This window comes from Seriola aureovittata, chromosome 18 (genome assembly GCF_021018895.1).
Source record: "Seriola aureovittata isolate HTS-2021-v1 ecotype China chromosome 18, ASM2101889v1, whole genome shotgun sequence".
NCBI classification, from domain to species: Eukaryota; Metazoa; Chordata; class Actinopteri; order Carangiformes; family Carangidae; genus Seriola; species Seriola aureovittata.
In genome coordinates this window covers 20867066-20882796 of record NC_079381.1, presented here as the reverse complement: position 1 = coordinate 20882796, position 15731 = coordinate 20867066, and the positions used below count along the sequence as shown (strand labels likewise).

Sequence of the window (15731 nt, the reverse complement as noted above, 5' to 3'; positions counted from 1 at the left end):
CTGTGTTTTGCCTGTTCGTTGTGCAGGAAGCTTAGAAGCCAGAGGCATAGATAAGATGATTTCAGTCCTTCCTCCACAGAACAAAAGCTGTACGCATGATATACTGCCTTAAATACCTCGGGACACTTTGGCTGCTGTATTCACTCCAAAGCTGTCTAAATATGTGAAACATGCAGTAATGAGAAAGCACCCTACGCTGTGCTGAAGATGCTTTTCCCCTTCTAAATCTGCACTATTACATTAATGTACAGACAAATGATCTCCACACAAAGAGGAAATGCTATACAGTCAAGAGGAAAAAACTCTTATGTTTATTAGCCATGAATTTCACATTGTGAAAAAAATCACATGTACAAAATAATGCCATAAAAATAGAAATCAAACTCTTACATGACAAAAAATAATAATAAAATAAAGTAAAGAAACTGATGCACACTGACAGTGTTTTCTGTCTAATTTACATCATTATGTGAAGTGGGATACTGTGCTCCAATCTGAGCCAGCTGGATTTCCAGATAAAACAGAGAAGAAGAGGAGTGCAACAGAAGAAATGGGAAATGCCACTCAGCAATTAGGAGCAAATTGAAGGGGCATTCATTGCTTGCTGTTGTCAGGGAAACTTGTTTTCAATGGGGGAAGAAATGCTCTTATCTGATTGGTGGGGCCAGTGGGTCTGTGTTCAATGGCTGGAGGAGGTCGACCTTATGGAGCCACGAGGGTCTCCACAGAAGGCCTGAGATTGCCAATAAGAGGATGAAGTTTTGGGTGGCTTAAGGAGCTGAGCAGGAATTTAAAGGGCTGTTTACCAATCGAACCCAACAGATTTGATTCATGAATCCACAAGGACGGACATTTGAAAAAAATATATATATACACACATTGCACCAAAACATTAGCTCTTACATTGAAATTCAATGAGTCCATTAATATTCAACTGTAAAACGTCAATGTTCAGGTCACGTAGACAGACACACAGACAAAAACACTGATTAGAGTTACCAAGAATTTCATACGCAGGTGTTTAGGACATTCTCATTTTTTGTTCTTTCAGAACTTGCAGTGTTTTTTTTTTCATTTTTTTTTTTTATGTGCATCATTAACACTATGATGAAAAGCACTGCGGTGTCTGCCCTTATCAATGCACAGCTCGCTGGATTCAACTCTTTCTCAACCCTAATGGTGAAGAAGACTGTGAATTAACACCCCCCAAATGAGAAGAAAAGTTAGCACATGTGACAGTCCTCCAGCTGTCCCAAGGACAGCTGCACTGACCATCGCATTCTTAACCATGTCAGGGTTACTCTGTGACGTCCCTGGTAATTACTGGGTCGCTACTGCACTGTTCCAGCAGCCTTATCAGTTTTATGGTTCATATCTTTATGTTTTGTTGTTATAGTTTGAGCCCCAGCGGGCCAATTTAAGGCAGGTTTGGACCCAGGTTAGAGCTTAAAGAGAATCTATCAGAAGTAAAATGATTATTTCTTTCTTTCAACCCCATTCAGACTTCTTATTTGGGCAGTGACCTTGTGGCCTAAACTGCTTTACGTCATCAGTAATCGGAGCCATTCTTCCTCTTCCATCCACACTGACATAACTGAAAACCCTGGGAGAGTTGCACCTCTGTCTCTTTGAAAAGAACAAGTTCCTCCTGGGAAAGACTGAACTGTGCAAAATGCAGCCGAACTGAGATCAAATAAAACACAACACCTGGCCATGCATGACATAACCCAAACATACATTCACATATGAATGCAGGCAGAGAAGAAATAAATAGGATTAAACATATTAAACATAACAGAGTAATCATTGTCATATAAATTAAGACTACATTGCAGCAAGTTTAAAAAGAAACTGATTCATTCTCAGTTTAGGTTAAGGTGACAAGATTTCTGTGACCACGGAGAAGAGTTCATGCCAGTTTTACTGAATCACTATGAGTGGACATGCTCTAAAAAGGCTTTATCTATGACTCAGCAAGCAAGCCGCCGCTTTTATCAGAATAACAGAAGCACAGCCGGTCTTTTACAGCATTAAGTGAACAGCTGAATATGACAGTGTCTTTTCTGAAGCGCTGAATCCAAACACTGAATGCCGCCCCTGTGTACAGTGGGTTCGTTAACCGACACTCAGTGGGGCGTTAATGCGTAGCTGCAAAACAGCAAACATGTAAGGTCGTGACCCCCCCCCCCCCCCGAGGCACCTCGACATCCCCCACCACCACCCTCCACCGGGCCACGCACAGATCCCCTCCATCCTCCTCAACCTCAGCTGGCGTTGGTCATCAACACCTCGTGGCTTGCAACTGACAGCAAACTGCCAAAGCCGTCATAAGAGGAACACTCAAAGGTTTGTCTCTGTGTCTGAGCTGTTAGAAGCACGTCTTTGAAAGAAGAAAGAAAGAAAGAAAAAAGAAAGATACGAGGGGTCAAACAAAAGAGCTTATTAGAGGAGAAGAGGGGGAGATTTGCTCCTTCATTGTGCCTTTTATAAATCAGCTGTATTCAGTCAAACTGAGTTGCTTCCTCTTCTTTAGCACACCAATCACTGCATTCTCCCTCCCTCCATCTCAATAGAACATTCATCATGCTATACTGTACATTGCAGTCTCTGTGAAAAGAGTAATTTTTTTTCTTCTTCTTTTTTTTTTTATTTTATTTTTAATCATAGAGAAAAACATCAATACAGATCCTCACAAGCCTGCCATGACTAAATGGGGAAAATGCAGGTTGTGTAATATTTCTGCACTCCTCGTATGGCAGCATGAAAGCCTGATATGCTAGATGTCGAACAAGCAGCAGCAGTTTTGTTTGGTTTGTTTTGCGTGAGTTACTGCACTGTATGTCTCAGCTTCCTTCTCAGAAACGAGAGATGACATCATTCCGGTTAAAGTGTCCAGCTGCTCGATTGTGTGTCTGGGTTCTGCATCCTCGCAACATCAAGATGAATGTGGGTGTCTGTACATCACTGCTCAATGTCTCTTTTCGAGGAGGAGAATGTGTGCCTCTTCACAGTTGGAGTCCAGTGGATGATGCAAAACGGGGAAATCTGAGGAAGAGAAAAGAATGACTTGTCAAACGGGACAATATGACGTACAAAAGATGCCTGAAAGCGAACAGTGTAAATGTGATTTTCCCATTATTCCCAGTACAAAAACAAGGCTCTAGCATAACGCATAAAGTCGAGGATGTACCGAGGGTGGATGAAATAAAAACCAACACTTGTAAAAATGTAACAGAATCCAATGCAATAGCTGTCGATTCAAGACTTTTGAGGCCCCCCCTGTTTGTATTGGACCGCATTTTATTCAATCCTATGTGATATAATACAACACCAACACAAAGGGCAGCCTCAAATATCACCATAGGAATGAGACGACTTCTCCCCGACACGGTTTGGACAAGAATTTAAGACCAGGAGCATCACAACATTGTGATTTATTTTCAGAGCTACATTACATACATTTTACAGGTATTGCTGTATCTCCGGCTAGACTAATAGATTTGGTAAATCCACCTACTCTGTTTCCTCAGTACAGTCTGGCCTACATCCAGCGTCTTATCTCCCCCTCAGCCTACTACACTTTTCACATTTGAGCGCGTTTTACTCACAGAATTTCACTCTGACCTTTCCATTTTTGAAAGCGTTTATTTAATATGTACTTATCTGTACACCGCAGATGGTTACAGGCTTGGCAGCTCTCTATGTGTATAATGTGAATGTAATATCATCAGCTATCTCTGTCTGGAGTTGGGTCTTTCACTTGCTGCTGGTGCTGCAGGACATACGTGACGAGTGAAAAAAATAAACCCTGAAGAGGACTTTCTGCCCAGTAGCAAACTGGCTGGGAGAGGAAATGTCTTGTTGGTGATGAAGCCTTGGTCCTAACATTAAGATTACAATCATCATTTGTTGTAAATTCACTTGAAAAACAGAAAACTAACGAACCATTTAAAAAATAAAAATGAAACATTGTGCTTTCACAGGGTGTCATGTGCCAGACTATTTCTTGGCCAGGAGCAGTAACTTCCTGGAGTCTTAGCTAGGCTAACTGGCTGTAGTTTCAGTATGGTGTTATGAGACAAGATACAGTATCTTAGACATGGGTTTAGTTAAAGAATGTGAATTGGGGGCGCCTCGTGGTTCTAACCGCAGCAGCCATTGGTTCGAGTCCGACCCATGGCCCTTTGCTGCATGTCGTCATCCTCTCTCTCTCTCTCTCTCTCTCTATCCCTGACTTTCCTGTCTATCTCTCACTGTCCTTTCAGAATAAAGGCAAGAACGCCCATAAAATGTGAACTGAGCTGAACCATGTACGGCTACGTATGGTTGGTCATCAGATTCCGATTTTTCATGATAGTTTCTTTTCATCTTTTGTGTGTAATCATCCTGTAAATATATCTCCTTCATCTTCCTACATTATCAACCTCATTTAAGTCAGTCAAAAATATTGTGTTTGGTTTTGTTAGTACCATTCGCCCCCGACTAAAAGCTTTCTGAGACAAAAAAAATTTAAAAAGCAGGAAGTGAGAATTGTTCTCCTGGGAAAACACTGAGAGCTTCTTTTTTTTTTTTTCTTCTCACAGCTACAGTCTCCTTCTGTGAGGTCTAACATACTTCCTTTCCCTTTCATTCCTTAACAGTCAGCCTTCTTTTCCATTCCTCCACATTTTGTCTTTTCACCGCGTGCAGTGGGTAGACTGTCAGTTGCCATGACAGACAGGCGCACAAAAAAACAAATTCTGTATTAAATTAGTGGCAGGATTATATCCTTCACTGAACACTGTGTTGCACTGGCTTAGAGGTAGTTCAAACCTTCAGTCGAGTCTCTCCCTTTCAGAGATGAGTCAGTGAAAAGAAAGGGAATAATAAGTCTTCAAAAATATTTCATCCTGTAGAGAGCAGGAACATCAGTGAAGCTGCTCTGTGCCGCTTCCTAGCATTATTAAATGGGGGAGACTGTGTTGTGCTGGACAGCTGCAGGAGTCACTATATTTCTTTCCTTCGCTTTCTGCTGCGAGCTGCCAAGCATTTCAACAAATGGGCCTAAAGCGAAAATGAGCAGGATTACATGCATGTGTACGTGTAGGGGAATCGGTGCAGGGTTTGTGTGATGTGATGTGATCGGGACCCTCGCAGCCTGCGGCGAGAAGGAAGATCAGGTTTGCCAGCTGACTACACATGTTCCACATACGTCTGGCCTGTTTATCGTCAGAGCAGGAGAGCGGGGTTAGAGCGAGGCCAAGAAGACGTAGATGGAGCGAGAAGAGACTGTTGAGTCCAAAGGTGGGACGAGAGGTGGGGTGAGGGAGGGGTGAGGGAGATCCTCACTTCCCCTTCTGCCACATCTCTCAGTCACCTCCACTTGTAACTGATGATGAATGGCTTCCGACACGGCGTGAGTCGCGGGCTGCCTCCCTCGCACCCGACGTTAAGACCATAACCTCAACAAAGGAAGGCGACTGAGAAGTAGATTAGCCTCGCCAGGGTGTCGTAGCCTGCTGGTGTGTGGCTTTTCTAATTGGCAGACCCCCTTTTCCCTCTTAGAGAGATTTCCCCCACAGGAGCAATAAAAGTATCCTATTCTCTTTCAATTACCCTCTCTGTCCTTCAGCCCATCCCCACAGCCACATAACTCACTTAACCAACGCACACAAGCCCCCATCAATCCCCCCCTCCTCCAGTCCACCCTCCTCTCCTCTAGATCTTCCCCCTCTCTTCTCCTGTCAGTATTTCTCTTATTCTGAAAATCTGAAAGCCTGAGCGACCCAACCCAAGGACTAAAATCGATGCAGCAGAGTCAAAGATATCGTCTTTTTTATTCCACACATCTTCCTCCCTTGTCAAAACTTGGCATCTACATTAAACATAACTCAGAGACTCAGGTGTAGCCCCAAGCCATTAGCTTCAAACAGAGATGAGGAGCAGGTCTTTCAAACTCCACATACTTATATTTTTTTCACTTTCAAACTTGCAGTCTTCAGCCCCAACCAAAGGTTTTAACTATTTTTTTCAGTAGCACTCCCCAAGACTTATAAACAGACTATGACTATGGCTCTACAAAGAGACACAAAGGGTCAAACTTACCTGATGAAAACGGTGTGGGTAGAGGGTCGGGGGCTCAAGCAGGCAGATGTTTCCAGGTGCTGACGAAAGCAGTGGGAATCAGCGAGTATGGCACAGTAGTGATGCTGTTCCAGGAATCCAACGTGGGATCATAGCAGTCCAGAGTTTTACATCTCTGTGTGCCAAAGTACCCACCCACCACATACAGTTTGTTCCCCGATGCTACAGCCTGGCAGCTCATCCGCTTGGCTGTCACATCGCCCACTTTAGTCCACTGGTAGCTCTCGCTGCTGAACTTATAAGCCGAGCATGCTGAGAACTCTGTATCCCCGCCCATGACAAAGATCTGGTTTCCCAGCACGGCGGCGGCGGTGTAGCGCCATGGTTGCGGGCAGGACGCGGGAACAGTCCATCGATTCTCCTGCGGATCGTAGCACTGCACCTTGGGAAGCTTGTCGTGGGTGACGCTGGTTCCTCCGAAGGCAAACAGCTTGAGCTTGACGCTGACCACCGCTGCATTGCTCACACCTTCTCTCAAAGGAGCCACCATGGTCCACTTGTTCGCCACTGGGTCGAACTGCTCCACCTGTTTGAGTGACACTGACGGAGAAGCCGGGAGGCAGCCAGTTGCTGCAGTATGACCTCCGACCACGTAGAGGCAGTGTTTCAGCTCCGCAGAGCCATGGCCGAACCTGGCGATGAGCATGGGAGCAGCTTTGGACCATTCCTCGTGGACGGTGTCGTACACCCATACATCTTTAGACACACCGTTCTCTGAGCCTCTCCCTCCAGTGATGTACACCTTACAGCCGATGGCGCAGGCGCTGAACTCCTTCCTGGGGCTGGGGATATCCGCCTTGGGGATGATCTCTTTGGCCTTCTGGTCCACCAGGTACAACTTGTCACACATGAAAGTCTGCCCTCCCAGAAGAAACAGGGCATGGCTGGTTTTTCTTGGTCGGGCACAGGGGCTGTTGACGACGCCGTCATTCTGCAGGATTTTCAGCTTACAGCGGATAGCTTCATCCACCAGCTCCTTGCTCTTGGCCTGGGCGTTGATCAGCTCCTCTGTCGAGACATTCTCCATCAGAAAGATGGCAGGCAGCAGGGCGAGGCGGACCGTTCTCAGAAGCTCTGGAAGGTGGCAGTGCCTCCTCTCCAGGTCATAGTTGATCCAGTTAAGGGCAGCTTCGTAAACCAGTCTCTCATCTTCTGTCTCTAGCTCCTCGTGCGATAAAAGCTGGACCACCATATCTTTGGGCAGTTGGAGGAAGTCCTCTGTCTTGCAGATAGCAGGGAAGTTGCTGAGGCACATGCCCCAGGAGAGCTCTGACAGCTTGGTACACTGGTGGGCGTCAGACAGCAACAACATGCCAAGACAGTTAGAAGGGTGAAGGTTTCTCTCTAGGAATTCGGCACAGGCGTCACGGATGTCCTGAAACTCCAACATGTCCCCCGCTTCCAGCAGAGACTCTGCGTTCTCCTCGTTGATCACCACGCGTGACGAGTATGCGTAATCCAGCAGCAGCTCTAAAACCTCCGGGTGGATGGAGTCGTGGAAGTCGACCTCGCTGGCCTGGCTCTCCCTCAGCCCACCGCTGAACATGGCCTCGAAGTAGCGGCTGCAGGCAGCCAGCACTGCGCGGTGGCAGGGGAAGGAGCGGCTGCCGGCATGAAGCAGGACGTCTGTGAAAAGCCTTTGCTGCCGCAGTGAGTTGAGGTGCATGAGGACGCTGTCGGCATAGGAGGACTTGTGGAACAGGTAGATGTTCATAGAGCCAGTGCTGGCTCTAGATTTTCGGTTCTCATGGACGCACACGGACATTTTCATTGAATCCTGAAAGAGAAAAGACAAGAAAAATCTCAAATGTTAAGCAGCCTGGGGGAATAATATCTTTTATTTGTTGTATTTATGATTCAGATAATAAAGTGGGATATATGCAGCTTTCAATTTCTGTGAAAGAAAGAAAGTGTAGGTGTTTTTCTCTCTTCATTTTTTTTTTTTAAAACAAACATGTATATATATTATTTTTCTTCTAACACATCCAAATAGCAGATTTTGGAATTTTCCATCTTTTTTTCTTTTTCTTTTTACCCATGTCCACTAATTTGAAAGTCAGATGCAAAACACATGAGACACATGAGATGTTAGCTTGTATGCAAAAGTGGCGTGTAATTACTGTAAATCAGACTAAATTATGTTGTTTATCAGAGAGACTAGATTGTTTGTCTTTAAGATTAAAAAAGCAGACTTTGCTGTGGGCTTTACTTGCCTTATTAAACTGCATCCGACAGTGCAATGTCACTGCAGAAATATTACATTGTTCAGCCTTAATATCCGTATTATGATTGTGTGCATTTTTGCAGAGAGTATTGCAGTCCTTCCTTAAGATAGAAAGATGTAGGAGCATATGTCTGGGAGTTATGACGGTCAATAGTCCTCTCTTCAGACAGCAGGTGGCTTTTCCACATTCAAAGCTGAGCAGTATTAACTCCTCTCTTGTACAAATACCATGATTTATTAGTAAGAGAAGAGGAAAGGAATGTATTGAAAGACTATTTTAAGCCTCAGAAACGCACAGAATCTACAATACAACTTCCAGTAAGTCACAGCTCCCATCCTCACTGTCCTTCCTCTGTCCTTGCTCAGGGCTCACTTTCATTCCACCCAATTTCAAGACACGTCAAGTGCCTCCGGCGCTCTATTTCCAGAGGAACTGAGTCCCCGTCTGACCCAGTAAATGCACAGCTGACAGATTCTTCAACCAGACATTTCAAGTTCTCGGCCCGCCTCAGGGTCTATTTTGAGGAGTAATAATTTGAGGAGTGAGAGAAGATGGATTGATCTTAACAGTAAACTTTAACACCGACTGAACTAACACTCGAAAAATCTGTGTTTTGGATCGAAACAGGCTCGAGGTTGTTGCAGCATGTTTGTAGTTTCCTCTAATTCTGCCGGGTGCTATAGATCCCGATGATGAGCTTTCAAGGCAAAGGTGTTTTCAAACTAGAAAAACAGTCATAAAAACTTTTCAAAACACTCCTGCAACATGATCTACTCCCACCACTGCCCATCAGTGTCCTCAGTGCATCACAGACACCGTGAAATTATGAACTTCATGGTTTTAAGGGGAAACATACTTTTCTATACTTTTTATTTTGGAATTACTATGAGTGTTTTGATCATCTTTTTTTCCAAGCTTGTCACTATTGTAATCCATTGACTGAGGTCAAGCTGACATGACTCAGTCACTGACATTGTTTCTCTGTCGGTGAGAAAATGTTTTACAAACCTCCAGGTGGTGAGGTTTTTGATACTGAAAAGATTGATTTTCACTTCAAGCCCTAGCGAGTTCAAAAGTTCCCAGGTGTCATAAATGATTCCTCTGCAACGCAGCTGCGGAGCGGAGAGGACACTTTCCATTTTCCTTGAGTTGCATCATCTGCCCCAAAAATCCCCAGAATGCCGCCTCATGAATACACAATCAAGCCTGAACCCTGCAGGCGCAAATGAAAGTCCAATGGGGCTTCCTGTTGAGCAGTGTCACTCACACCGTTGGCTTCAACAGAACCGTATTGTTACTTGTCATAAATTCCAGGAACATGGTTAAATTCCAGTTAAAATAACTCCCTCAAGCAGCAAATCTTCCAAAAAAAAAAAAAAAAAAACCCAGGCGCCCAGGTTGGCTGCTGTGGTGCCAAACCTGCAGCACCTGTTAGCATAATGTATTTAAGCCACTTGCAAAGCATTTCAAAACTGGAGCCAAAGCCGGGAGGCAGAATGGAGCGAGGTGTGAAAGATAGCGAGATAACCAGCTGTAATTTTATGTGAACTACAAAGATAAGAAAGTACTCGTGTGACTGCTTCATAAATAACACTGTCCATTTGTTTTCATACGTGCATGTGAGCCAACACAACGTCTTAAAGGAATAGTTTGACTTTTTGAGAAATGTGTTTCACTTTCTTGCCCCGATTTAGACGAGAAGATTGATACCACACTCATTCATGCGACATATGAAGCTACAGCAGCCGTTTCGCTTAACTTATGACTTTATACATAGCTTTTCAAGGCCATATAGTCATATTTCACAATAATAACAAGAGGAAGACTCTTATTTATCGCAACTTGATGAAATGCAAAACCAACTGCGACTTCGGTTCAGCAGGATTTATTGCATTCCAGCACTGACAAAACTGGCAACCCGTCATCCTCAGGCCTCTGGCTCAGTCAGCTATAATCGAGACTATCCTAGCCTGCTCTCTCTCACCTGCACACCCCCCCCCCCACACACACACACACACACACACACACCACACCACCACCACACACACACACACACACACACAGAGTCATGATACTGCAAGCTCATGTTTTCTAATTGAAAGATGTAAGTGGCTTGATCTGAATAAGTGGCCCTAACAAATCAGGCTCTAAACTTGAGAGGTTTTCCGTATGCTAATCGCTAGCGTGTTAATAAATATAACCTTCAGGTCTGACACTTATTAGTATTTCAAATGATACGGTGACAGTTCAAGGATTTTAACTAACAAAACTTTCCAAGAGCACAGTTGTTTCAGTGCAGGAATCTAAGGAATCTGATCTAACTTCCAAAGTGTCATCGGTTTCCTCTCTGAAATGAATCAAAGAGAATCACAGTGTTATCTCATCTTGATAACGGCACGGCACGACACGGGCTCGCTCTCAGAAACACCAATATTTTGATCTGCTGAGCAAATAAGAGTTTGATTCAAGCATTTCAAAATCTCTAAAATCTTACTTAAATCACAGCAGTATCCACTCATCTATTCAATCGTTTAATCCTATTATAATAACTTTAAATTTTCCTTTTGATCGCCTCATTGCCTAAATGATGATAATCAGAAATATTGCAGTTCGTACATTCCTGTCTTATTCAGCTGCACCATACAATTACTTTTGTTCTGCATTTTTATCAAACAAAGAGCGTAAAGTTTTCCACACCTGCAGTGAGTGAAGGAGAGATAAAGCGAGAGGAGCAGTAAAACAGATACCTCTTCTACCATTTGCATTTTAAAGGATAAAGCCTGGATTACCAAGTAGCAGCAGCCTGCAGGTCCCGAAAACCCTTTGTTCATACAATTGTAATTTAAATGGGATTTTTCCTTTGTTACAAACTTGCCTGTCCCCAGCATTTGTCCAGTGATGATGTTTCATTACTGTGTGTCAAACTTATATATTCTAAGAAGAAAACGTGATTTCAGAGTAAATGGGTTCTTGTAAATTGTGTGTTTAAGCAGCATTTTAAACAATACACTGTCTGTAATGTGAAGACAGACTATTGGGAAAAATCTGGTCACTTCGACCAATATAACCACAATCTAACAATCTGGTTGTTCAGAGTAAACAGGTTACAGCGAGGATGAAGACATGTTGAGTGCAACAAGTCGCTGTGAAACGCCTGACGACCGTCTGGCAGACGTAAACATCCAATGTTTCAACACATTTTAATTGAACTATGACTTTCTGCTCTGACTGAGAACAAACAGATGACTTTTTTCAGCCACATCTTCAGGAGTAAATTAATAACTTTAAATTACCAAGAAAAAAACAACATCAAATGACAGTTTGCATATAGATTTACATAATTTGTTCATGAGTAAACGAAATGTTTTTGCCAAACAGAATTCAACTGATAACCTGTTGCCCTCATGATGTGATAGTGAGGCTGTTTTGTTTTCTGCTTTATCATGTTTCCTCATTCTTTCTGATTCTGAGTGCGTTCACTTTGACTTCCACTGGTGACAGGCCAGATTACTAATACATGTTGTTTGAGGCTATGAAGGTTGTTTGCATATTCATTGTGAATAAAACCACAATGAAAATATCAAATACAATTAGGCAAAGTGTATTATTACAACATAAACCAACAGGAGCTGAAACGTTCATCGATTGGTTGATCGACAGAAAAGTAATCCCTAAATATTTTGATGTGTTTCAGCCATTTTTCCAGCACAAATGGTGAAAAAGATGCTGTTTGGTTTCTCACATGTGACGATTTGCTGCTTTCCTTAGTTACATACTGTATGTGAAGACTTTCAGGTTTTGGCTGCAGGTTGGAAAAAATAAGCCGATGTCATTGTTTTTTTTTAGCAATTGCAATCTATTGATCAAAAAATAGATCAGATCAGTTCCAGCCCCAAAAGCCAATCACCAGTATCAATAATAATCAACAATCAGAGCTCATGGTATTGTAGTCTATAGTCTGTGATTGATCCAAAAGCCTATTTTTCTGTTACACTAACAGAGTCAGTACATTCACACCAATGTGCCCTCGAGAGGAGGAAAAGATGCCAACAGTGTGAGAGTGTGTGTGTGTGTGTGTGTGTGTGTGTGCGGTTGGTTGCCTGGATGGCTGTGAGAGTTGTCATCCTCATCCCCTCACAGAAAGCAGATCTACGGGTACACAACCGGAAAGCACATACTCAGAAAGAACATGGTTTAAAAAAAGAAGAGAGAGAAAGAAAGAAAAAAGAAAAGCATGCACACGCAGCCATGGACTCTATCTGAGGCCTGGCTGGCTGCAGTCTGTTTAAAATCATTGCCAGGTGTTCACAGTCAACCATGGACTCAGGAAGAGGGATGGGAGGGAGAGATTTCAAAAGTAAACACCGGGTTTATATGGGCCAAGTATATACATCTGCCACTTTGAGAAAGAAAAGAAAGAAAAAGAAATGAAACAAGATGCAAAAACAAAAGAGGGGCAGAGCAGCAGCTATTGATCTGCATGTCCGCATCAATCTTCATCGGAATCAGAGAGAATGAGATTTATAGTCTCACACCAGCTGTCCACACACATCTGAGCGAGGTTAACTGCGTTTAATCCAAAGCCTTGCCCATTAAAAAGATACAGCTTATCCAATTATAAACACACGAGGAGAGTGTGTCACACCTGATGTCGCCTTTTTAAAACATGTAAAACATCCTGAGCATGCATGAGTATGCAGGAAGGAGGAGAGAGGAGAGCACAAAGGAGGACGGAAGATCTGTAGCGTATTTCATAAAAAGATTTAGAAATAGTGCAATCAATGTGCTGAGTAAATGATAGCGATAACACTATCATTTAATCAGTGAATGTCAATAACAATCTTTTGTCCATTAGCCTGTTTTTCTGTTGCGCTTTCTCTCTTACAACAAGGAGTTTTCCATCATCAGGTGATCAAGAAAAGGGATAAGCAGCAGCTCTCACATTAAAACAACATGTAAACAGGGTGTAACAGGGACTTATCGTCAAATGTACCTCTTTGGGTGAAAGCAGGAGTTCAACTGTGCCCGCAGTATCCCTGGAACATGCCACTTCTGAGAGAGCCACGATGCAAGCCCTGCGCGCGGGGAGTGTGGTAACTCCGTGGTTATTTCCGAAACGCTGGCGGGTGTACTCGCGTCAGGATGAGGCCGATTTTTTTTTTTGTCTCCACTACACTGGCTTTTGCTGCAAATTCCGGAAGTTGTTATAATATAATTTCACATAAATATGTTAAGGCTTCGCACAAAATGGACGGGCTTTTTGATATCGGGGATGAGCTGAGATGTTCGGAGGCTTTCCTCCAGCGCCGCGGCTCCGCTCCTGTGTGGCGATCCTCCTCCTGCGCTCCCAGTCCTCTCTCACTGAAATCAATGGGTGTGTTTACTGTGGGAAGGGGGAGGATCGTCACCTCGTGCAGGAAATGAAGTGTGTGGTTGGTGGTGGGGGAGAACTCACACATGCATATTACAATTTGATATGGAATTTTTTTTTTAAATTTTTTTAGGTTTAAGTATTTTAAAGATTTAATTCAAGATGAGTCAAATTAAACTTATTCCTCGCTGTGGGGCCCTTTCAGACTCTAGGACCAGCCTTTGGGGAACCAGTGCACTAAAAAAGTTAATTCTTTTATATAGTAGTGGTGTAATGTAAAGTATAGTTACTATTAGTTACTTTTCAGCCGCGCAAAAAAGTTTTTAGTTGAGTAAAAGTACCAATGTTTTACTGTAAAAATTCTCCTTGCAGTTAAAACTCAGTGTAGAACAATGAGCAACAAAACATACAAAAGCAAAAGTAGCCTAATAGTTAAGTTGCCCCTGTAAGTACCTACTATGTTGTTTCTGAGTTTAGTCCAGTGGTTCCCACCCTTTGGACCAGGCCCCTCTAAGTGATTAGGAAACATTAGGTTTCATCTCAAACAATGTATTTTATAAACTTAGCCATTCACTGTTAAATGAAAAATGTAATCCTCAAGGCTGCAGTACTTTGTTGCTGCTTTTAAGAGTCAGACTTTACATATAAAATATATTCAGTTAATAAAATGTGATGCATAGTCATTTATGAAGCAGTTGAATTTGCTCCACCTCGATGCTCCACCTACATGTTAATGCATGAATAAAAATGACTCAACACTAATAGTGGCCATTCTGCAAAATATGAACTGTCACTTTTGATACATTTTACTGCGAATATTTCTGTATTTTTACTTAAGTAAACTATTGCTTTTAGTTGTAAAGCAGTGTTTGTGTGTGTGTGTGTGTGTGTGTGTGTGTGTGTGTGTTGTATTGCTATGTTTACTTACAGGGAAGAAATGATCTGAGTTCTCCTCCCACCACTGTTCTTTTAGACCTGTATGTGTCTCATGTTATTAGAACCACGTGTGTCTAGATTTCATGTGAATAGCTCTGTGTTAAATATATGGGTGCCTGTGTTTTGGCGACACCTCAAATGTTACTGTGATAGCTGATGACACATTAGATTGTTCTGAAATCAATTCTGTAAGATACAGGAAACCTCTGTCTGTCGATATCAGACCTACAGCTGATGCTCAGGAGCTGATGTTAGATTACACTGTTACTGTTGTTTGTGTCATACTCTTGTGGAGTCACCACTCTAAAAAAAAAAAAAAAAAAAAGAAAGGGGGAAGAAAAACTATGGTACATATATTTCAAAACAAGGTAGGAAGGTATAGGAAATACCATAATGTCTGTCTGAGCCACAGTAAACCCACCGCTGAATGCCACAGCCACAATATAAGTCCTATAGGATTATAAAGACATTGTGGTTTTTGTCCGGGGTAGCTGGGAATGGGAAGTCCAATTTTATCCCTGGACATCTTGTGTGAGTCACATCTGTGGTCCTTGCTGAGAGTACTTTTGGCTGTGACTAAACCCTTTAGTGGACCCTTGAGGCTATAATGTCATTATTTTTTTTGTTTTTATGTGCGGTGAACTTCTGTTGTGGCGATTACATCCTCGCATCCGGTTTCTTTTCCCATCAAACTGTTTTTATAAAGACAGAGTTAACAATTACCGTAGCTTCATATCAAGGAGGATACAGCACACTGTTCCTCAGAGAGATGCATTTAATTATGAAGAAAACCTCATTGTGGCGGCGAATGCTTCATCTATGTGACACGAGAGACACCTAGTGGGCAAATAGTGCAGAGGGTTGAAAACTGGAACTGAGGGAATAAATACAGACCGAATTGTAATGAACTGAACCCATGCGTTTGGATGACATTGGTTTTTACTTCCTCATTGCTTGGGGTTTCACTTCACTGTTGTATGTGTAAAAAGAATTATAATATTTTTTTCCTGATGTCTTAACCCTTCCCTTCACCACAAACAGCATGTCTGAAAAACTTAAAAACTCCACAATGGCCT

The 15731-nt window shown here is 42.8% G+C and overlaps 1 protein-coding gene across 1 annotated transcript; it reads right to left on the bottom strand.

Moving 5' to 3' along the window:
- Positions 1–283: 283 nt before the first annotated feature.
- Positions 284–13781, bottom strand: enc1 (ectodermal-neural cortex 1). Its single transcript, XM_056403972.1, has 3 exons — positions 13342–13781; positions 6085–7900; positions 284–3045 (listed from the first exon to the last, which is right to left on the bottom strand). The coding sequence occupies exon 2, from the start codon at positions 7892–7894 to the stop codon at positions 6119–6121; it is 1776 nt and encodes a 591-aa protein (XP_056259947.1). The 5' UTR covers positions 7895–7900; positions 13342–13781; the 3' UTR covers positions 284–3045; positions 6085–6118.
- Positions 13782–15731: the final 1950 nt, after the last annotated feature.

What these genes read in the sequence shown, in the direction of transcription:
- enc1 (XM_056403972.1), bottom strand. Translation starts at nt 7,894, where the DNA reads ATGAAAATGTCCGTGTGCGTCCATGAGAACCGAAAATCTAGAGCCAGC.